At 43.6% G+C, this 18,393-nt stretch overlaps 1 protein-coding gene across 1 annotated transcript in view; it reads left to right on the top strand.

Moving 5' to 3' along the window:
- Positions 1 to 18,393, top strand: part of LOC135542079 (A disintegrin and metalloproteinase with thrombospondin motifs 9-like) — a 77,628-nt gene that overhangs the window by 47,494 nt on the left and 11,741 nt on the right. The window contains exons 30-36 of the mRNA XM_064968721.1: positions 8,859 to 9,035; positions 16,123 to 16,293; positions 16,429 to 16,623; positions 16,726 to 16,855; positions 16,982 to 17,076; positions 17,596 to 17,690; positions 17,799 to 17,932. Coding sequence (XP_064824793.1) covers positions 8,859 to 9,035; positions 16,123 to 16,293; positions 16,429 to 16,623; positions 16,726 to 16,855; positions 16,982 to 17,076; positions 17,596 to 17,690; positions 17,799 to 17,932 — 997 coding nt within the window. The remainder of the gene's footprint in view (positions 1 to 8,858; positions 9,036 to 16,122; positions 16,294 to 16,428; positions 16,624 to 16,725; positions 16,856 to 16,981; positions 17,077 to 17,595; positions 17,691 to 17,798; positions 17,933 to 18,393) is intronic.

Below are 18,393 nucleotides of genomic sequence, written 5' to 3'. Positions count from 1 at the left end.
AACCTGAAATAAACACTACATGCTACCACCACCAATCATGCTCTCAGTTCAGCACTCATTATTTTTCCTTTTAATGCTCATTAACTTGCTGATTCACTGGTGCACTGTGAGGTATGTGTCTGAGTTGGCATTTTTTCTAACATGCACTACTGTTCAGTAATATGTGTTCTGTGGCACCTCAAAATGTGGCCTGTCTTCTGGGTTGTAGCTCACCACTCTGGCAGTTTGAGAGGATCCCATACTGGGCTGCTATCTGGGGCAGTGGGAGGGATAGCCATGCCTCCACTTTCATCTGGGCTTGGCTGAGGTAGACTTTAGCCAGCATGAAGCTCCCCACTCCATGCTCCTTCCCTCCCGTGCGCCCGCTCTCCTATCCTATACCTCCCCAATTGGAAACATGTGTCAGAGGCTCCTCTTCCTCTACCCAGCCAGAGCAATCTGGTCTCATAGACTAGAAGTAACATAAAAAATGAAAATCCATGACACTCAAATTAGCATGTTACATTTTAATCTTTATTTAATCTTTATTTAACTAGGCAAGTCAGTTAAGAAGAAATTCTTATTTACAATGATGGCCTACCATGGCCAAATCCTAACCCGGGATGACGCTGGGCCGATTGTGCGCCGCCCTATGGGCATACCAATCACGGCCGGTTGTGATACAGCCTGGAATCTAACCAGGATCTGTGTGACGCACCTAGCACTGAGATGCATGTCACCGGGGAGCCCAAAGACAGAAGACAGAAGGTTACTTAATGCAAAAACAAAAGGAGTGTGGTTGGTCGGGGTGGATGCGCCGACATATAACGCGAACGTCTAGCAACCCAAAGGTTGCATATTCGAATCTCATCACGGAACACTTTTGCATTTTAGATAATTAGCAACTTTGCAACTGCTTGCAACTTTTTAGCTACTTTGCAACTACTTAGCACGTTACCTAAACCTTCCCCTAACACTAACATTAACCCTTTAACCTAACTCCTAACCCTAACCTCTAACCCCTAGCCTAGCTAACGTTAGCCACCTAGCTTTTATTTATTTATTTTACATCCACAAAATAATACATACTATACCAAATGTAACAAATCATCAAAACATCTGTCGTTCTGCCCCTGAATAAGGTAGTTAACCCACTGTTCCGAGGCCATCATTATAAATAAGAATGTGTTATTAACTGACTTGCCTAGTTAAATAAAGGTTACATTTTAAAAATACTAGTCACAGATTTTCGTTTACTATGTTATGGCTACCCCTGCGTCCAGGTTGGCCAGCGAGACAATCCACTTACCACAGCAGGACAGACACATTCCCAACATGCACCTCCCCAGCTGGAGACCCTGGTGCTTTTTCACTCTCTATTCCTCTCTGTGTCTTTCTCTTCCTCTCTCTCCACTGATCAGGGGCCCAGAAGAGATACACATCTGCCCTCCATACCTCAGAGGACTTGTTGTCTATCTCAAACAGCTCTATTGCAATCATATTAATATAACCAGGTAACAAATGATTTCCCTGAATGTACTGTACCATAATTATTAAACAGACAGTCTATGGTAGCCATGGACCATTTTACAAAAAAAAAAAAAAAATGCACACACAAAATTACATCAAACAATTGGCAGATAAAAAATGTAAAAAACACTCCACATGTTAACAACTGACATCCTACCCACTTGTTCAAGGAAAACACCGCTCAAACACTATCTTAGTCCACTGTTGATAGTCCCAACATGTTTTACATGTAAGCAATCTAATGTTGAAGATATAGAACTTTCAAAATACAGAAAGTGTCATGCAAAACGCATCATACTGTGACACATTCTGTATTTTGACTGTTATTGAGTGGTATTAGCCTTTAAGCCTTAGTGAGTAGTTCCTCCATAAACAATACGCTTTATTTTGATTGTGATTATGAAATATGATGTTCAAGGAATCATTAGTCAATCGAAATATAGTCTTAAAGACAGACTCAGCGATATGATGTAGATGCAGAAAGTAAACACCGTTGTGGGTACATTTCCACAACAACTAAGAGCGTTGATGCGTGAGGCTAAACTTCTCCCCTGTTTTGGTGCCCTGGCTACCACGCTGTGAACAGCGTGAAGGGAACCCATGCACTTGTCCAGATACTGTGTGATAGTGAAGTGTTGCATCTTGCTTATCTCAATATCTCCGGTGCTGCTCGTGGCAACGTCATTTAGCTGAGTCTACCTTTAAATACTACAATTATGGCATTTCAGACTGGAAATATTCCTTCTTCAAGCAGGTGACCATAATATAAAATAAATCCGATGAAAGCTTTTTCACTAATCACATTTAGTTTTTCTTGTTTTGAGAATAAAAGTAATACACATTGTTGAAATACAGAGATGATAGGTAGCATAAAAAGATGGAATGCTTGGGGCTTTTAATGGTTAACATGCAACTAATTTAACAAGGTGATTTCTCACCTCTCACTCTGTGAGCCTCAGGAGGGTATGGACATCTGGATGTGTTTACTGATCCACACACACACACACACAGTCCTCCAACCTTTAAGAGCATGTACAGTCGATTGGGTGGTAATAACATGTACACACACACACACACACACACACACAATAATATACACATTAACAAGATAGCCAAACTCACACACACAACAATATACACGTTAACAGATAAACAAACTCACACACACACACACACACACACACACACACACACACACACACACACACACACACACACACACACACACACACACACACACACACACACACACACACACAATAATATACACATTAACAGATAAACAAACTCACACACACAATAATATACACATTAACAGATAAACAAACGCACACACACACACACACACACACACACACACACACACACACACAATAATATACACATTAACAGATAAACAAACTCACACACACAATAATATACACATTAACAGATAAACAAACTCACACACACAATAATATACACATTAACAGATAGACAAACTCACACACACACACACAATAATATACAAATTAACAGATAGACAAACTCACACACACACACACAATAATATACACATGAACAGATAGACAAACTCCCTCACACACACACAGACACACACAATAATATACAAATTAACAGATAGACAAACTCACACACACACACACAATAATATACACATGAACAGATAGACAAACTCCCTCACACACACACAGACACACACAATAATATACACATGAACAGATAGACAAACTCCCTCACACACACACAGACACACACACACACACAATAATATACACATGAACAGATAGACAAACTCCCTCACACACACACAGACACACACACACACAATAATATACACATTAACAGATAGACAAACTCACACACAAATACTCACTCAAAAACACACCAATAAATGCACTTTATAATCAATTAAGACACTTTATAATCAATTAAGGCATGTGTAATAATGATCTTCATGTGCCTTTACCACATAAAAGCTCCCTGAGGAAAATGCACTGTTTGCCATTAATGTTGGTGCACAAAACCAATTCAAATGTAAAGCACAAACAGTATCAGGATTAACAGTGTTGTAACGACCCTGGGCTTATAAGCGCGGAAATCGACTTTGCCGCTGGAGCCAGCTTTTGCAGCACAGTCGATAGCGCGCCGGACCTCGGGCTAGAAGGTCGAGGGTTCGAGACCTGCTCCCCACTGTTTCATTTGAAAGTGGATCTTTTTATTTTAAGATGATAAGCAATACACATTAAACATATAAACATGATCAGATTTGCCTTATTAATGTAATTTTATGTTTCTAATACAGTATTTTTAAAAGACCTAGATAGGCATGCTGAACATGCACAAATGTGAGGAAAACAAGGTAGTAGTGAACATTACATTCTTAGAAAAAATGGTTCCAAAGGAGTTCTGCGGCTGTGCCTATAGGAGAACCCCTTCTGGTTTCAGGTAGAGCCCTTTTTGGTTCCACTTACAACTCTTTTGAGTTCCATGTAGAACCCTCTCTAGAAAGGGTTCTACATGATACCTAAAATGGTTTTACCTGGAACCAAAAGGGTTCTACCTGGAACTAAACGGGGTTCTTCAAAGGGTTCTCCTATGGGGACAGCCAGAGAGAACGTTTTGGTTCTAGATAGCACCTTTCTAAGAGTCTTCCCACCAACCATTATCATTCTTTCTACTTACATGTTGGGATTTTCCTCCAGATGTATTTCTGTTGTGTGCAGCTGTAGATTAAATAGATTAAATGTTTCACATTTCTTGCACTTTTTAAGATAAAAAACTGGGTTCAATCATCAAGACATTATACATTCAAAATACAACGTCCTCAAGGCAGGGGTTCAAACTTGACTGTCTAGTGGACACTCCCTCTCCTCTCTCCCTCTCTCTCCCTCTTCACAGAGGGTTGAAATCTGCTACTTATTAACACTGAGGAGCCGGGAGCACACGCGTGTAAAGAACCCCATCCGTCTGGAGGGTTTTCACTGTGGTTACACTCTGCATCTGACTGTCTAGTGGACACTCCCTCTCCTCTCTCCCTCTCTCTCCCTCTCTCTCCCTCTTCACAGAGGGTTTTCACTGTGGTTACACTCTGCATCTGACTGTCTAGTGGACACTCCCTCTCCTCTCTCCTCTCTCTCCCTCTTCACAGAGGGTTTTCACTGTGGTTACACTCTGCATCTGACTGTCTAGTGGACACTCCCTCTCCTCTCTCCCTCTCTCTCCCTCTTCACAGAGGGTTTTCACTGTGGTTACACTCTGCATCTGACTGTCTAGTGGACACTCCCTCTCCTCTCTCCCTCTCTCTCCCTCTTCACAGAGGGTTTTCACTGTGGTTACACTCTGCATCTGACTGTCTAGTGGACACTCCCTCTCCTCTCTCCCTCTCTCTCCCTCTCTATCCCTCTTCACAGAGGGTTTTCACTGTGGTTACACTCTGCATCTGACTATCTAGTGGACACTCCCTCTCCTCTCTCCCTCTCTCTCCCTCTCTCTCCCTCTTCACAGAGGGTTTTCACTGTGGTTACACTCTGCATCTGACTGTCTAGTGGACACTCCCTCTCCTCTCTCCCTCTCTATCCCTCTTCACAGAGGGTTTTCACTGTGGTTACACTCTGCATCTGACTGTCTAGTGGACACTCCCTCTCCTCTCTCCCTCTCTCTCCCTCTCTCTCCCTCTTCACAGAGGGTTTTCACTGTGGTTACACTCTGCATCTGACTGTCTAGTGGACACTCCCTCTCCTCTCTCCCTCTCTATCCCTCTTCACAGAGGGTTTTCACTGTGGTTACACTCTGCATCTGACTGTCTAGTGGACACTCCCTCTCCTCTCTCCCTCTCTCTCCCTCTTCACAGAGGGTTTTCACTGTGGTTACACTCTGCATCTGACTGTCTAGTGGACACTCCCTCTCCTCTCTCCCTCTCTCTCCCTCTCTATCCCTCTTCACAGAGGGTTTTCACTGTGGTTACACTCTGCATCTGACTATCTAGTGGACACTCCCTCTCCTCTCTCCCTCTCTCTCCCTCTCTCTCCCTCTTCACAGAGGGTTTTCACTGTGGTTACACTCTGCATCTGACTGTCTAGTGGACACTCCCTCTCCTCTCTCCCTCTCTATCCCTCTTCACAGAGGGTTTTCACTGTGGTTACACTCTGCATCTGACTGTCTAGTGGACACTCCCTCTCCTCTCTCCCTCTCTCTCCCTCTCTCTCCCTCTTCACAGAGGGTTTTCACTGTGGTTACACTCTGCATCTGACTGTCTAGTGGACACTCCCTCTCCTCTCTCCCTCTCTATCCCTCTTCACAGAGGGTTTTCACTGTGGTTACACTCTGCATCTGACTGTCTAGTGGACACTCCCTCTCCTCTCTCCCTCTCTCCCTCTTCACAGAGGGTTTTCACTGTGGTTACACTCTGCATCTGACTGTCTAGTGGACACTCCCTCTCCTCTCTCCCTCTCTCTCCCTCTTCACAGAGGGTTTTCACTGTGGTTACACTCTGCATCTGACTGTCTAGTGGACACTCCCTCTCCTCTCTCCCTCTCTCTTCCTCTTCACAGAGGGTTTTCACTGTGGTTACACTCTGCATCTGACTGTCTAGTGGACACTCCCTCTCCTCTCTCCCTCTCTCTCCCTCTTCACAGAGGGTTTTCACTGTGGTTACACTCTGCATCTGACTGTCTAGTGGACACTCCCTCTCCTCTCTCCCTCTCTCTCCTCTCTCTCCCTCTTCACAGAGGGTTTTCACTGTGGTTACACTCTGCATCTGACTGTCTAGTGGACACTCCCTCTCCTCTCTCCCTCTCTATCCCTCTTCACAGAGGGTTTTCACTGTGGTTACACTCTGCATCTGACTGTCTAGTGGACACTCCCTCTCCTCTCTCCCTCTCTCTCCCTCTCTCTCCCTCTTCACAGAGGGTTTTCACTGTGGTTACACTCTGCATCTGACTGTCTAGTGGACACTCCCTCTCCTCTCTCCCTCTCTCTCCCTCTTCACAGAGGGTTTTCACTGTGGTTACACTCTGCATCTGACTGTCTAGTGGACACTCCCTCTCCTCTCTCCCTTTCTCTCCCTCTTCACAGAGGGTTTTCACTGTGGTTACACTCTGCATCTGACTGTCTAGTGGACACTCCCTCTCCTCTCTCCCTCTCTCTCCCTCTCTCTCCCTCTTCACAGAGGGTTTTCACTGTGGTTACACTCTGCATCTGACTGTCTAGTGGACACTCCCTCTCCTCTCTCCCTCTCTCTCCCTCTTCACAGAGGGTTTTCACTGTGGTTACACTCTGCATCTGACTGTCTAGTGGACACTCCCTCTCCTCTCTCCCTCTCTCTCCCTCTTCACAGAGGGTTTTCACTGTGGTTACACTCTGCATCTGACTGTCTAGTGGACACTCCCTCTCCTCTCTCCCTCTCTCTCCCTCTCTCTCCCTCTTCACAGAGGGTTTTCACTGTGGTTACACTCTGCATCTGACTGTCTAGTGGACACTCCCTCTCCTCTCTCCCTCTCTCTCCCTCTTCACAGAGGGTTTTCACTGTGGTTACACTCTGCATCTGACTGTCTAGTGGACACTCCCTCTCCTCTCTCCCTCTCTCTCCCTCTTCACAGAGGGTTTTCACTGTGGTTACACTCTGCATCTGACTGTCTAGTGGACACTCCCTCTCCTCTCTCCCTCTCTCTCCCTCTTCACAGAGGGTTTTCACTGTGGTTACACTCTGCATCTGACTGTCTAGTGGACACTCCCTCTCTCTCCCTCTCTCTCCCTCTTCACAGAGGGTTTTCACTGTGGTTACACTCTGCATCTGACTGTCTAGTGGACACTCCCTCTCCTCTCTCCCTCTCTCTCCCTCTTCACAGAGGGTTTTCACTGTGGTTACACTCTGCATCTGACTGTCTAATGGACACTCCCTCTCCTCTCTCCCTCTCTCTCCCTCTTCACAGAGGGTTTTCACTGTGGTTACACTCTGCCCCGCTTTTTCAGACACTTATTTCAAATTCTGCAAACACAACCTTGATTCAAGCTTACATTTTTCTTGCCCGCAACATCCGGTGGTTAGATCGTTTGGATCAAAGCTCTAGACCCATACCTTTTGGAATAATACAATATCATGTTATGCAATGATTATGATGTGTTAGCTTTTACTTAGAAGCATTGCTGTTGATATTGAGGCAAATTGTAGTGAATGATATTGAATTAAAATGGTAGTGAATGATATTGAATTAAAATTGTAGTGAATGATATTGAATTAAAATGGTAGTGAATGATATTGAATTAAAATTGTAGTGGTACAGCAGTCAAAGACTTAATAATAAGCTGTGTCCTTCAACCTGAAGCCAGCATGCAATTCTAAGTCAAGTTGTATTACATATAAACAATAGAGGGGTCTGGTGTGAGTCAACAAACAAAATGACAAACCATTTATGCCATTTAACTACGTTTCTACCTGTGTCTTTCAAAACATTAGTTTCACAGGCACATGTAACCGAAGTGCTTTGCTTGTTAGTGTAGTCTCGTGCCAGGACATAACCTTATTGAAGACCTAAAGACTTGTGCCAACTAACCCAGGTTAAACCCCCGGTAAGTGAAACCAGTGTGTGTGACTGACATCTTTGCTGTGGAAGGTAAGGAAGGTGGGTGTAGCGTAGCCTTGAATAGTGCAACCACCTGTATGTGGTTCCTGAATTCAATTCCACACAGGTCTAAAATGAGGGTAAATAAACATCGAAATTAACAACGGAACTCTACAGATGTAGCGTCTTAATCTGAGCCAGTTTGCTACAGCAGGACAAGAATCATGCTATCAAACTATCAACTTCAGAAGTATTTTTAAACATCAAAATACACTACAAAATCAAATTAAGATCCTACACCTGTATGTTAAAGAGTACATCATTTGCATATTTGGTTTCAACAAGTGTATAATTTTAATGTAGGAAGTAGTTGGCTAGACTAATTGTTCCACTGGGACAGGTGATTAGAAGACACAATTAAAACTAAAGAGAGAGATGTTACACTTGTATTGTCATATATGATCCTTTGAGGTTATATCAATTGCAGAGATAAAAATAACAGTGCCTCTAATCAGTTTTGTTTGAATTGCATTCAATAATACATGATTCAATGAAATTCTGCTTCCTGTGCTTTTTATAGTCAATTCATATTTCGAAAAATAATAGTTCATATATAACAAAACTATCACACGTTGATTTAATTTTTACAGTCAACTTGTACTCAAATAACTTGGTGATAATTGAAAAAAAAATAGGTGGAGAGGAATGACATCACAATCAAGTAAATATCAGACGTGTAGAGAATCGTTTTTAATACATCTTACCTTCTGTCCTGTTCTGTTTCAGTGCTCAGCGTCATGTGGCAATGGAATACAAGAGCGGGAAGTTTTCTGTGAGGTTGGAAACCGGCGCAGCCCGGAGGAAACTGAATGCCCCCCATCCTCACGTCCGGCATCCAGCCAGACCTGCCGGGTCACTGACTGCCCGTCTCCGTACCGGTGGAGCAAGGGAGAGTGGCAATCGGTAAGTGCAGCCTTGACGTCTCTCCGGATAACTTCATTTGCATGTTCTCCGAAATAAACAAGCAGCGTGCGCGTTGGCGTGTCCACTCAGTTGGCGCGTGGATATTTCGCGCACTGCACTTTCAAGCGAGGTGCAGCGCAGCTGACAGACAGAGTGGGACCTCACGCTCGTCCCAGAGACATTCGCTGGCAGGAGGGGGCTGAGGGAGCTCCAGAGCGCGCAAAGGCTCGTGTGTATCGAATTACTTTTGTGCCTTTAATGTCAAGCAAACCTTTTTAATTGGAGAACAACATTCTTGGTATTGCAAACAAAAATACTGATTTGGAAAACAAAACATCAACCAAAACTATTGAGAGCAAAATAAACATATCAAGGAAATCATTTTGAAAGGCAAGAACAAATGAATTGTAAAATAATTTATGCAAAAAAAAAATAATAATAATAATTCAGCTAAACATTTTCAATGATAACTTCAATGATAACTAACAATTTTTAAAACATCTTTGGTTAACTTACCCTGCCATTTGCTTTCTCTTCCTTTTTTGCTTTTGCCAAGTTTTGCCAGATTCATTCCCTGTACATGGGGTTTAGAGGGAGGCATAGATGATGTGTCTCTATTGGTCACCCTTTTTTGGAGTGACAGTTCATCCTCATTTGTGACCACTGCCTTATTATGTAGCAATATTTTTTAAAAACATTTTTTTTACATTGAATAAAAGTAGAGACTCCGTGATAGAAAATGGTATATCATACACAGCAGTTGAGGAACAATGGGAAAGTAATTATTCTTTGAAAGTTGATGAACATGTAACCACACTTTTGAGAAAATGGCCCTTGAATATTTTGGTACACCTACTGGAGAGCTCTTTGTCTACACCCGTTCAGCATCGTTCACACCCTCTTAAGCCTTACCCCAACCCATCTCTTTAAGGATTCACATGTGACGCCATGTACTAAACAGAGTGAGTAGTTAACTTCTTGAAACTCCCCATCCCGGATCCGGGATCGTGACTAAAGCCTCAGGCTCATTAGCATAACGCAACGTTAACGATTTCTGAAAATCGCAAATAAAATGAAAATAATGGGTTAGGGTTAGGGTTAGCTTAGCCTTTTCTTAACAACACTGTCATCTCAGATTTTCAAAATATGCTTTTGAACCATAGCAATTCACTAATTTGTGTAAGAGTATGCTAAGCTAGCTTAGCATTTTGAGTAGCATTTAGCACGCAACATTTTCACAAAAACCAGATAACCAAATAAATAAAATCATTTACCTTTGAAGAGCTTCGGATGTTTTCAATGAGGAGACTCAGTTACATAGCAAATGTGCAGTTTTTCAAAAAAATATTATTTGTGTAGGACAAATCGCTCCGTTTTGTTCACGTTTGGCTATGAAAAAAACCTGTATACAGTTATAGCCTGAAGCTCATTAGCATAATGTAACATTAACGATTTCTGAAAATTGCAAATAAAATGAAAATAATGTGCCTGCTCTCAAGCTTAGCCTTTTCTTAACAACACTGTCATCTCAGATTTTCAAAATATGCTTTTGAACCATAGCAATTGACTAATTTGTGTAAGAGTATGCTAAGCTAGCTTAGCATTTTGAGTAGCATTTAGCACACAACATTTTCACAAAAACCAGATAACCAAATAAATAAAATCATTTACCTTTGAAGAGCTTCGGATGTTTTCAATGAGGAGACTCTCAGTTACATACCAAATGCGCAGTTTTTCCTGAAAGCGTCTGTGTGTAGGAGAAATCGCTCCGTTTTTTACATCACATTTGGCTACCAAAAGGAACCGAAAATTCAGTCACCTACAACGTCAAACTTTTTCCGAATTAACTCCATAATATCGACCGAAACATGGCAAACGTTGTTTGGAATCAATCCTCAAGGTGTTTTTTCACATATCTCTTCATTGATATATCGTTCGTGGAAGCCTGCATTCTTCTATAAATTCCATGGAAAAATACTTGCAGCTGACTTTTGCGCACCAATTTCGGCGCAGGACACCGGGCGGACACCTGGTAAATGTGGTCTCTTATGGTCAATCTTCCAATGATATGCCTACAAATACGTCACAATGCTGCAGACACCTTGGGGAAACGACATAAAGGGCAGACTTACTCCTCTCGCATTCACAGCCATATAAGGAGACAATGGAAAACAGAGCCTCAAAAATCCTACTCATTTCCTGGATGCCGTCTCATCTTGGTTTTGCCTGAAGCTCACGTTCTAGGGCACGCACAGAACATATCTTTGCAGTTCTGGACACGTCAGAGTGTTTTCTTTCGAAAGCTATCAATTATATGCATAGTCGAGCATCTTTTTGTGACAAAATATCTTGTTTAAAACGGGAACGTTTTTCATCCAAAAATGAAATTGCGCCCCTAGAGTTTCAACAGGTTAAGTAAACAACAAAGATTTCAAGACTTAAAGTTGTAAACGTAGTAGCCTACAAGAAGGAAAAACTCCAGGTAAAAATACACTTTATCTCATCCTTGGCCTTATAACGACACAGGGCGAGACACAGATGCAGACACTGGAGGCAGATGGTTTGAGTGTATGATATTTAGTCACGCTGTGCGTGACTCTGCCAATGGAGGGTCCGTCCAGTGCTCTAGTGTCCATGGGAACGGAGGGGAGTTGTGAGGAGATACCTAGGTTAGATACCAGAGAAGCGTCCATAAAACTCTCATCAGACCCAGAGTCAATGAGCACCCGGAGAGATTTAGACCGGTCACCCCACAGCAGGATAACATGAAAAGGAATACGGGTAACGGGAGTTAGAAAACTCCCAGTCTGGCCCAACAGTGTACTCCTTTCTAGTGATGAGCCTGGTCTTTTACTGGGAAGGTGGCTATGTAATGACCCGCAGCACCACAATACAGACAACTGTTGGAGCTCAGCCTACGTTAAACATTCCTTAGGCGAGAATCTAGCTCTGCCCAGTTGCGTAGGCTCCAGAGTGAACGAGTCGCCCATCCCCAATGATTCCCGAGAGATCTCGGGTGGCTTCGGCTCCTTTCGGAAGTACAGATGTCGGGGACTTCTGGGAAGCATTGCTGCACAGCTATTTTAAGGTCTCTCCAGTGTCATTGTCCTGTTGGAAGGTGACCCTTCACCCCAGTCTGAGGTCCTGACCGCTCTGGAGCAGGTTTTCATCAAGGATCTCTCTGTACTTTGGTCTGTTCACCTTTCCCTTGATCCTGACTAGTCTCCCAGTCCCTGCCTCTGAAAAACATCCCCACAGCATGATGCTGCCACCACCATGCTTCACTGTAGGGATAGTGCCAGGGTTCCTACAGACATGACGCTTGGCATTCAGGCCAAAGAGTTCAATCTTGGTTTAATCAGACCAGAGAATCTTGTTTCTCATGGTCTGAGAGTCCTTTAGGTGCCCTTTGGCAAACTCCAAGCGGGCTGTCATAGGCCTTTTACCATAAAGGTCTGATTGGTGGAGTGCCGCAGAGATGGCTGTCCTTCTGGATTGTTCTCCCATCTCCACAGAGGAACTCTAGAACTCTGTCAGAGTGACCACTTGGTTCTTGGTCATCTCCCTGACCAAGGCCCTTCTCCCCCGATTGCTCAGTTTGAACAGACAGCCAGCTCTCGGAAGAGTCTTGGTTGTTTCAAACTTCTTCCATTTAAGAATGATGGAGGCCGCTGTGTTCTTGGGGACCTTCAATGCTACAGACATTTTTTGGTGCACTTCCCCAGATCTGTGCCTCGACACAATCCTGTCTCTGAGCTCTACGGACAATTCCTTCAACCTCACTGCTTGGTTTTTGCTCTGACATGTATAGACATGTGTGTGCCTTTCCAAATCATGTCCAATCAATTTAATTTACCACAGGTGGAGTTGTAGAAACATCTCAAGTTGTAGAAGGAGGATCAATGGAAACAGGATGCACATGAGCTCAATTTCGAGTCTCATAGCAAAGGGTCTGATACTTATGTAAATAAGGTATTTCTGTTTTTATCAGGATGTAACATTACTTTTAGAGGTCATACCAAATTGGTACTGCCTATGAGTGGAATCAGTGCCAAATAAAGACTTGTAATGACTTGCAACCATAGAGTAAAATACTATATACATGATCTACCCCTATGCTTGCAACCTCTACCTACTATCTATCCAAGTAGTAGCAGGCGTACCTAATATAGGATAAATATTATCAGCAGGTATAGATGAACTCATGAGGATTAGCTCCTTCATGGAGAAAATGCCCTCCACTGTTATCCAGTCACATCTGGAACTACTAACAGACAGTCAGTCAGGCAGGCAGACAGGCAGGCAGGCAGGCAGGCAGGCAGACAGGAGAGACAGATGGACACACACACACAAACACACACACACACAGCCAGTGTGAGAGCCAGGCCGCAAAATAATAAACAAATGCTGAAACAAAATTGTCTATAGTACATGCACACTGTACAGTGTACTCTTAATTAAAAGCTTTCAGACAGTAGTGCCCTAGCTCTTGAAACCCCAAGGCCATACAGCACTGAAGTCCCCTAGTAGTGCTCTTGTTCTTGAACAGCCACATACCACTAGAGTAACTTCAGTGCATCATATCTTGCTTGCTGGCTGTGATAGAAATTATTTAATTATGCTAGTTAGCTAGCTTGCAAATTGTTTCAATACATTTTCTAAATGTGAAATTACAAGACACAAAATATGTGTGTTTCCCGATGTCCCCATTCATGTAAAGTTAATGCTATCTAGCTAGGCTAGTCAGTCCCAGTGATTAGCTAGTAGCCACTGAGCCCTTTTTATCCAAAATGGAAATAAATAAAAAAAACAATCAAGCTTTTTCATACACTAGCTCGCTAGTTAGCAGAAAACACTTTTGCTTCTCAGCATTGCCAGCTAGCTAGGTAGCTATCGAACATAGCTGTACTGGCCATTGTTTTAAGCTGCTAACTTTAGCTGGGATGCTTTTTAAATGAGGTTGATCTTTCACTCCCAAACAGGTTGACCAATAGATACACATCATCTATGCCTCCCTCTAAGCCAACCTACATGAAATTATATGTCAAAACATTTCAAATGGAAAAAATGGCAGAGAAAGCAAATGGCACTTAAACAAATATAGACAAAATTGCAGACAAAGAGGGAAGTGTTTCACTGAAAATGTTTTTTTTGCGTTCATTTACAATTCCTTTGTCTTGCCTTTCAAAAAGATTTCCTTTGCAATATTATTAATTTTACACTCAATATTTTTAGGTTAATGTTTTGCTTTCAATATCAGTATTTTTGTTTGCTGTAATAAGAATTTCGTTCTCAAATTCAAAAGGTTTGCTTGACACTAAAGGCACAAAAGTTCATCCATATGAGAGCAGTGCCTGTGATAAAAATCAGATGACTCCCTTTCTCTCATATTCCCCCTGCACGATTCAACTCCTTTACAAATACAGTAGGCCCATAGAGCTGAAAACATACTGGATACGAGCTTCAGAGGCACACTGTGTTTCAACTTCTCAAGAAATGTTTTATTGAACCTAGTACCTCAACCCAATCTGATCTCATCAACTCATTTTCTTTAGGTAAGATAGGCCCATGATCGGCAAGTTATCAAACACTGCTTTCAGGCTATGTTGGTTGGGGTTAGTATTTTTGTTCAGGAAGCCTTAAATCTAGGCCAACAAGCAGCATGAAATCACTGCACTCAGAGGAGAGTGTAGCCTAATTAGTTGAGAGAGCTCGGCACCCCCTCACGCTGCAAACAGCTGGAGGTAATTATGGCAGTTCACCTCCTGCTGCTGTGGGACGTTTGGCGGGTCAAGTTCAGTCTCAAAAACTCGACCCTAAGCAGTCACTGTTGCCTAGGGTAGGGTTTTCGAGACTAGGTCATGTTGCCTCAGCTAAAGTTCCAGATGCGGGAATTTCTTGTGCCTTTCTAGTCTGTTTAGCCACTGCTATACCTCAATATGCTTCATCCAGATTTAAAAGAATGGTATAGGTAGGGGGCCTACAGCAAGCAATAGCTCAAACATGTGCTCAGACAGCTAGACACATGTTCATTTCCACCATAACCTGTCATTTTTTAGGCCTAGTGCTTAAGTGGGCTATGGGTAGGGCCTAGTTTCTGGACCAGCCGATATGGCCAGTTAACCTGAGAGCTTGAGGAAAGGGTTTAGTGGAAATCTGTTCTTTATTTTTCTCACCATATCGTGTAATTTACTCTGTCCTTCTGTCCAGTATAGGTATTTGTAAGTATAGGCTACTTTGAGCTGTTGAAGTATATACTTTTATAATAGCAAGTTTAGAATGGTTTTACATTAGCCCAAACTCAACAGCCTGCTATGGCAGGCTACATTCCACTAAATCACACCATGGCTGCTCAGCTCACAACAACAATTCCAGGTATTTTAGTTGTTTGACAGCGTTGGACACATAAGGTAGATGATGACCAACTGGAGTGCATTCGTACGTGCTGAGGTGTTTCTGACGCAAGGCAAGGCCTCTCTAAGCCCTTCCAAAAAAGCTTGTAGCTTGGATTACCACCATAACACAGCGTCACAACACTTGAGTTACTACATACATCTGGATGTAGAGAACCAGGGTGACGGCCTGAGACTTCACTCAGCTTCAGTCAGTCCGGACTATAAACACATCACAACTGCTGTTAAGTCCATAGCACACTGCCATCATGTATTTAGTCTATTCTCACTCTTCCTCCAGCATATTTGTCCAAGACTGTGTCAGATCAGCAAGGTCACATACTGTAAGAAGTCTTGCAGAAAGTCAAAAGAACGTGTTGAAATTGTGCAAATCCTAGTGTTGTAGTATTACCGTTAGTGGTCAGGCTCAGTAATGTTTTCCGCCTCCTATCTCCTGTTCTGATATCCATATTTGATGTCGGTACAGGTCTTCGAACAAACATGAAATAAATCTGTACATAAATCACCTTGACATTTGGAACCAGCCTTTTGCTGGTGCTGAAAACAAACCCAGCCCTTCAGTCTTTTCAACTCTGAAGACTCAGATAAGGGCTATGGGAAGGATCTTGGGGTTGTTTTCGACGACATTAACTTTGATTTTCCCGTTGTTTGTGATGTTCCCGCTTCCATTCCAGTGTAGTAAGTCGTGTGGGTCGGGCCACCGGCGTCGAGCGGTGCTGTGTATGGACCAGACAGGGGAGGAGGTCCATGAGATGTTCTGTGTGGATCAGAGAAGGCCAGATGACTCTGAGAGCTGTAATACCCACGTCTGTGAGTTCATCTGGATCACAGGGGACTGGACAGAGGTGAGAGTCAATAAATGGGCCTGTTTCAAAATGCAACCATGTCACTTTAATAATGTTATCTAACATTACTGTCCTATCTGATCGTGCTTGATTGCAGTGTCGTTATCGTATCAAATTTACTCTCTCCTGTGGCAGTGCTCGGCCAGCTGTGGACAGGGATACCACAGACGCCTAGTCTCCTGCAGTGAGGTGCATGCTGGGAATGATAACTATGAGTATGGGCATCAGTCCTTGTCCAACTGCCCTGGGACCCCCCCTGAGAGCTACATGCCGTGTAGCCAAAGCCCCTGTCCTCCAACACACGAGTGGAGAGTTGGAGTCTGGGGACCTGTGAGTGGCTTCCAGTCTCGATGTATTATCAGTGTTACAGTATGTTCAGTGCTTTTTTCATCCTGGCAGGCTCCCTTACACCTGCTCTTCTCTCCCCCTCAGTGTTCAGTAAGCTGTGGAGGTGGGGTGATGGAGAGGACAGTGCAGTGTGTGTCTACTGAGAGACAAGGAAGTGACAGTTGTCCCTCAGACACTAAACCAGAAGCCAGCAAAGTCTGCAGCAGCTCTGCCTGTGAGTAGACATACAGTAGCCTCAGCCTCCACAGACTCCATAACTCCTGTTATAGTGTATATGTGTGATAAACCTCTATACCATAGCTATACCTCTCCTAAATATGTCCTTTGTTCTCTCTCTTAGGCCATCTGCCCACGAGCTGCAGTGACGTCCAGAGTCTGTCTGGCGTCCAGCCTGATGGTGAACAGTTTCTCAACGTACAAGGAAAAGCACTCAAAGTAAGACCATGGTATCATCTTAATTATTAAGTGCACTATGCAACGTTTTATAACATTTTATATAGTGATTACTAACTTATTTTGCAAATGGAAATGGTAAATGAATAGAGAGAGTATCTATGCCAATGTCAGTCAATAAAAACCTGTTGGCCAGTGATCTGTCTGTCTGTCTGTCTGTCTGGCTGGCTGGCTGTCTCTCTCGCTCTCTGTCTGGCTGTCTCTCTCGCTCTCTGTCTGGCTGTGTGGCTGTCTCTCTCGCTCTCTGTCTGGCTGTCTCGCTCTCTGTCTGGCTGTCTGGCTGTCCCACTCTCTGTCTGGCTGTCTGGCTGTCTCGCTCTCTGTCTGGCTGTCTGGCTGTCTCGCTCTCTGTCTGGCTATCTGTCTGGCTGTCCATTTGAGAACCAGGCCAACCCAGGTCAGGTTTAGAAATAGCATGTGTCGTCCTGAAGAGGTTTTGATTTTAATTTCTGGGCTCGTTCCTCACTCCTTCCTCCTTCTCCACCTCCTCTTCCTCCTCAGGTCTACTGTGCAGGAATGCAGACTGACAGACCGCAGGAGTACCTCACCTTGACGACCGGAGAGGGAGAGAACTACTCTGAAGTCTTTGGCTTCAGGTAAAGCAATCTATGGGGCTGTGGATTACTTCATGTATCATCATGTAACACTGTCAAAAGTGTGGAGGACACATTTTATATGAACTTGGTTGCTCTTTTTCTCTTCAGACTGATAGACGCCACACAGTGCCCTGCCAACGGGACCAGGAGAGAGGACTGTGAGTGTAGGAGAGACTACACCGCTGCTGGCCTCTCCACCTTCACCAGAGTACGACTGGACCTCAGCAAGATGCACATCATCAGTGAGTGGGCCAGAACCAGTTGCAGAACACATTCAGCAAGGCCACATAGACTAGCCTACCAATTATTGAAACACACACACACACACACACACACACACACACGCTACATCAGATTTCATTACACTAACCTGAATGTCAATGCTAACCAGCTAGTGTCAGAGTACCATGCTTGGCTCCCCCAACATGCTTGGAATTCAGAGCCTCCTCCCCACTCCTCTCTATCCTCACATAGACATTTCATTAAGTCCAAGCAGAGTGGGGTTAATGGGATCAAGATGTCTTTTAGGAGCACACAATTAAAGGGCCTTAGGGGATAAGTAGATGGAATTATACTGATATTGCCATTATGGTGACCCCTAAAAGGAAGCCTGGATTCAGGTTATGTGAAAGTGTACTCATTTTGGAAGATGCAGGCTGTTCTTTTGATGTTATATGAGCTGTCGTAGTTATGCTGACCAGTC

Source organism: Oncorhynchus masou, chromosome 6 (assembly GCF_036934945.1).
Source record: "Oncorhynchus masou masou isolate Uvic2021 chromosome 6, UVic_Omas_1.1, whole genome shotgun sequence".
NCBI classification, from domain to species: domain Eukaryota; kingdom Metazoa; phylum Chordata; class Actinopteri; order Salmoniformes; family Salmonidae; genus Oncorhynchus; species Oncorhynchus masou.
Note: the sequence above shows the minus strand (reverse complement) of the source record. Positions and strands in the feature narration are given on the sequence as shown.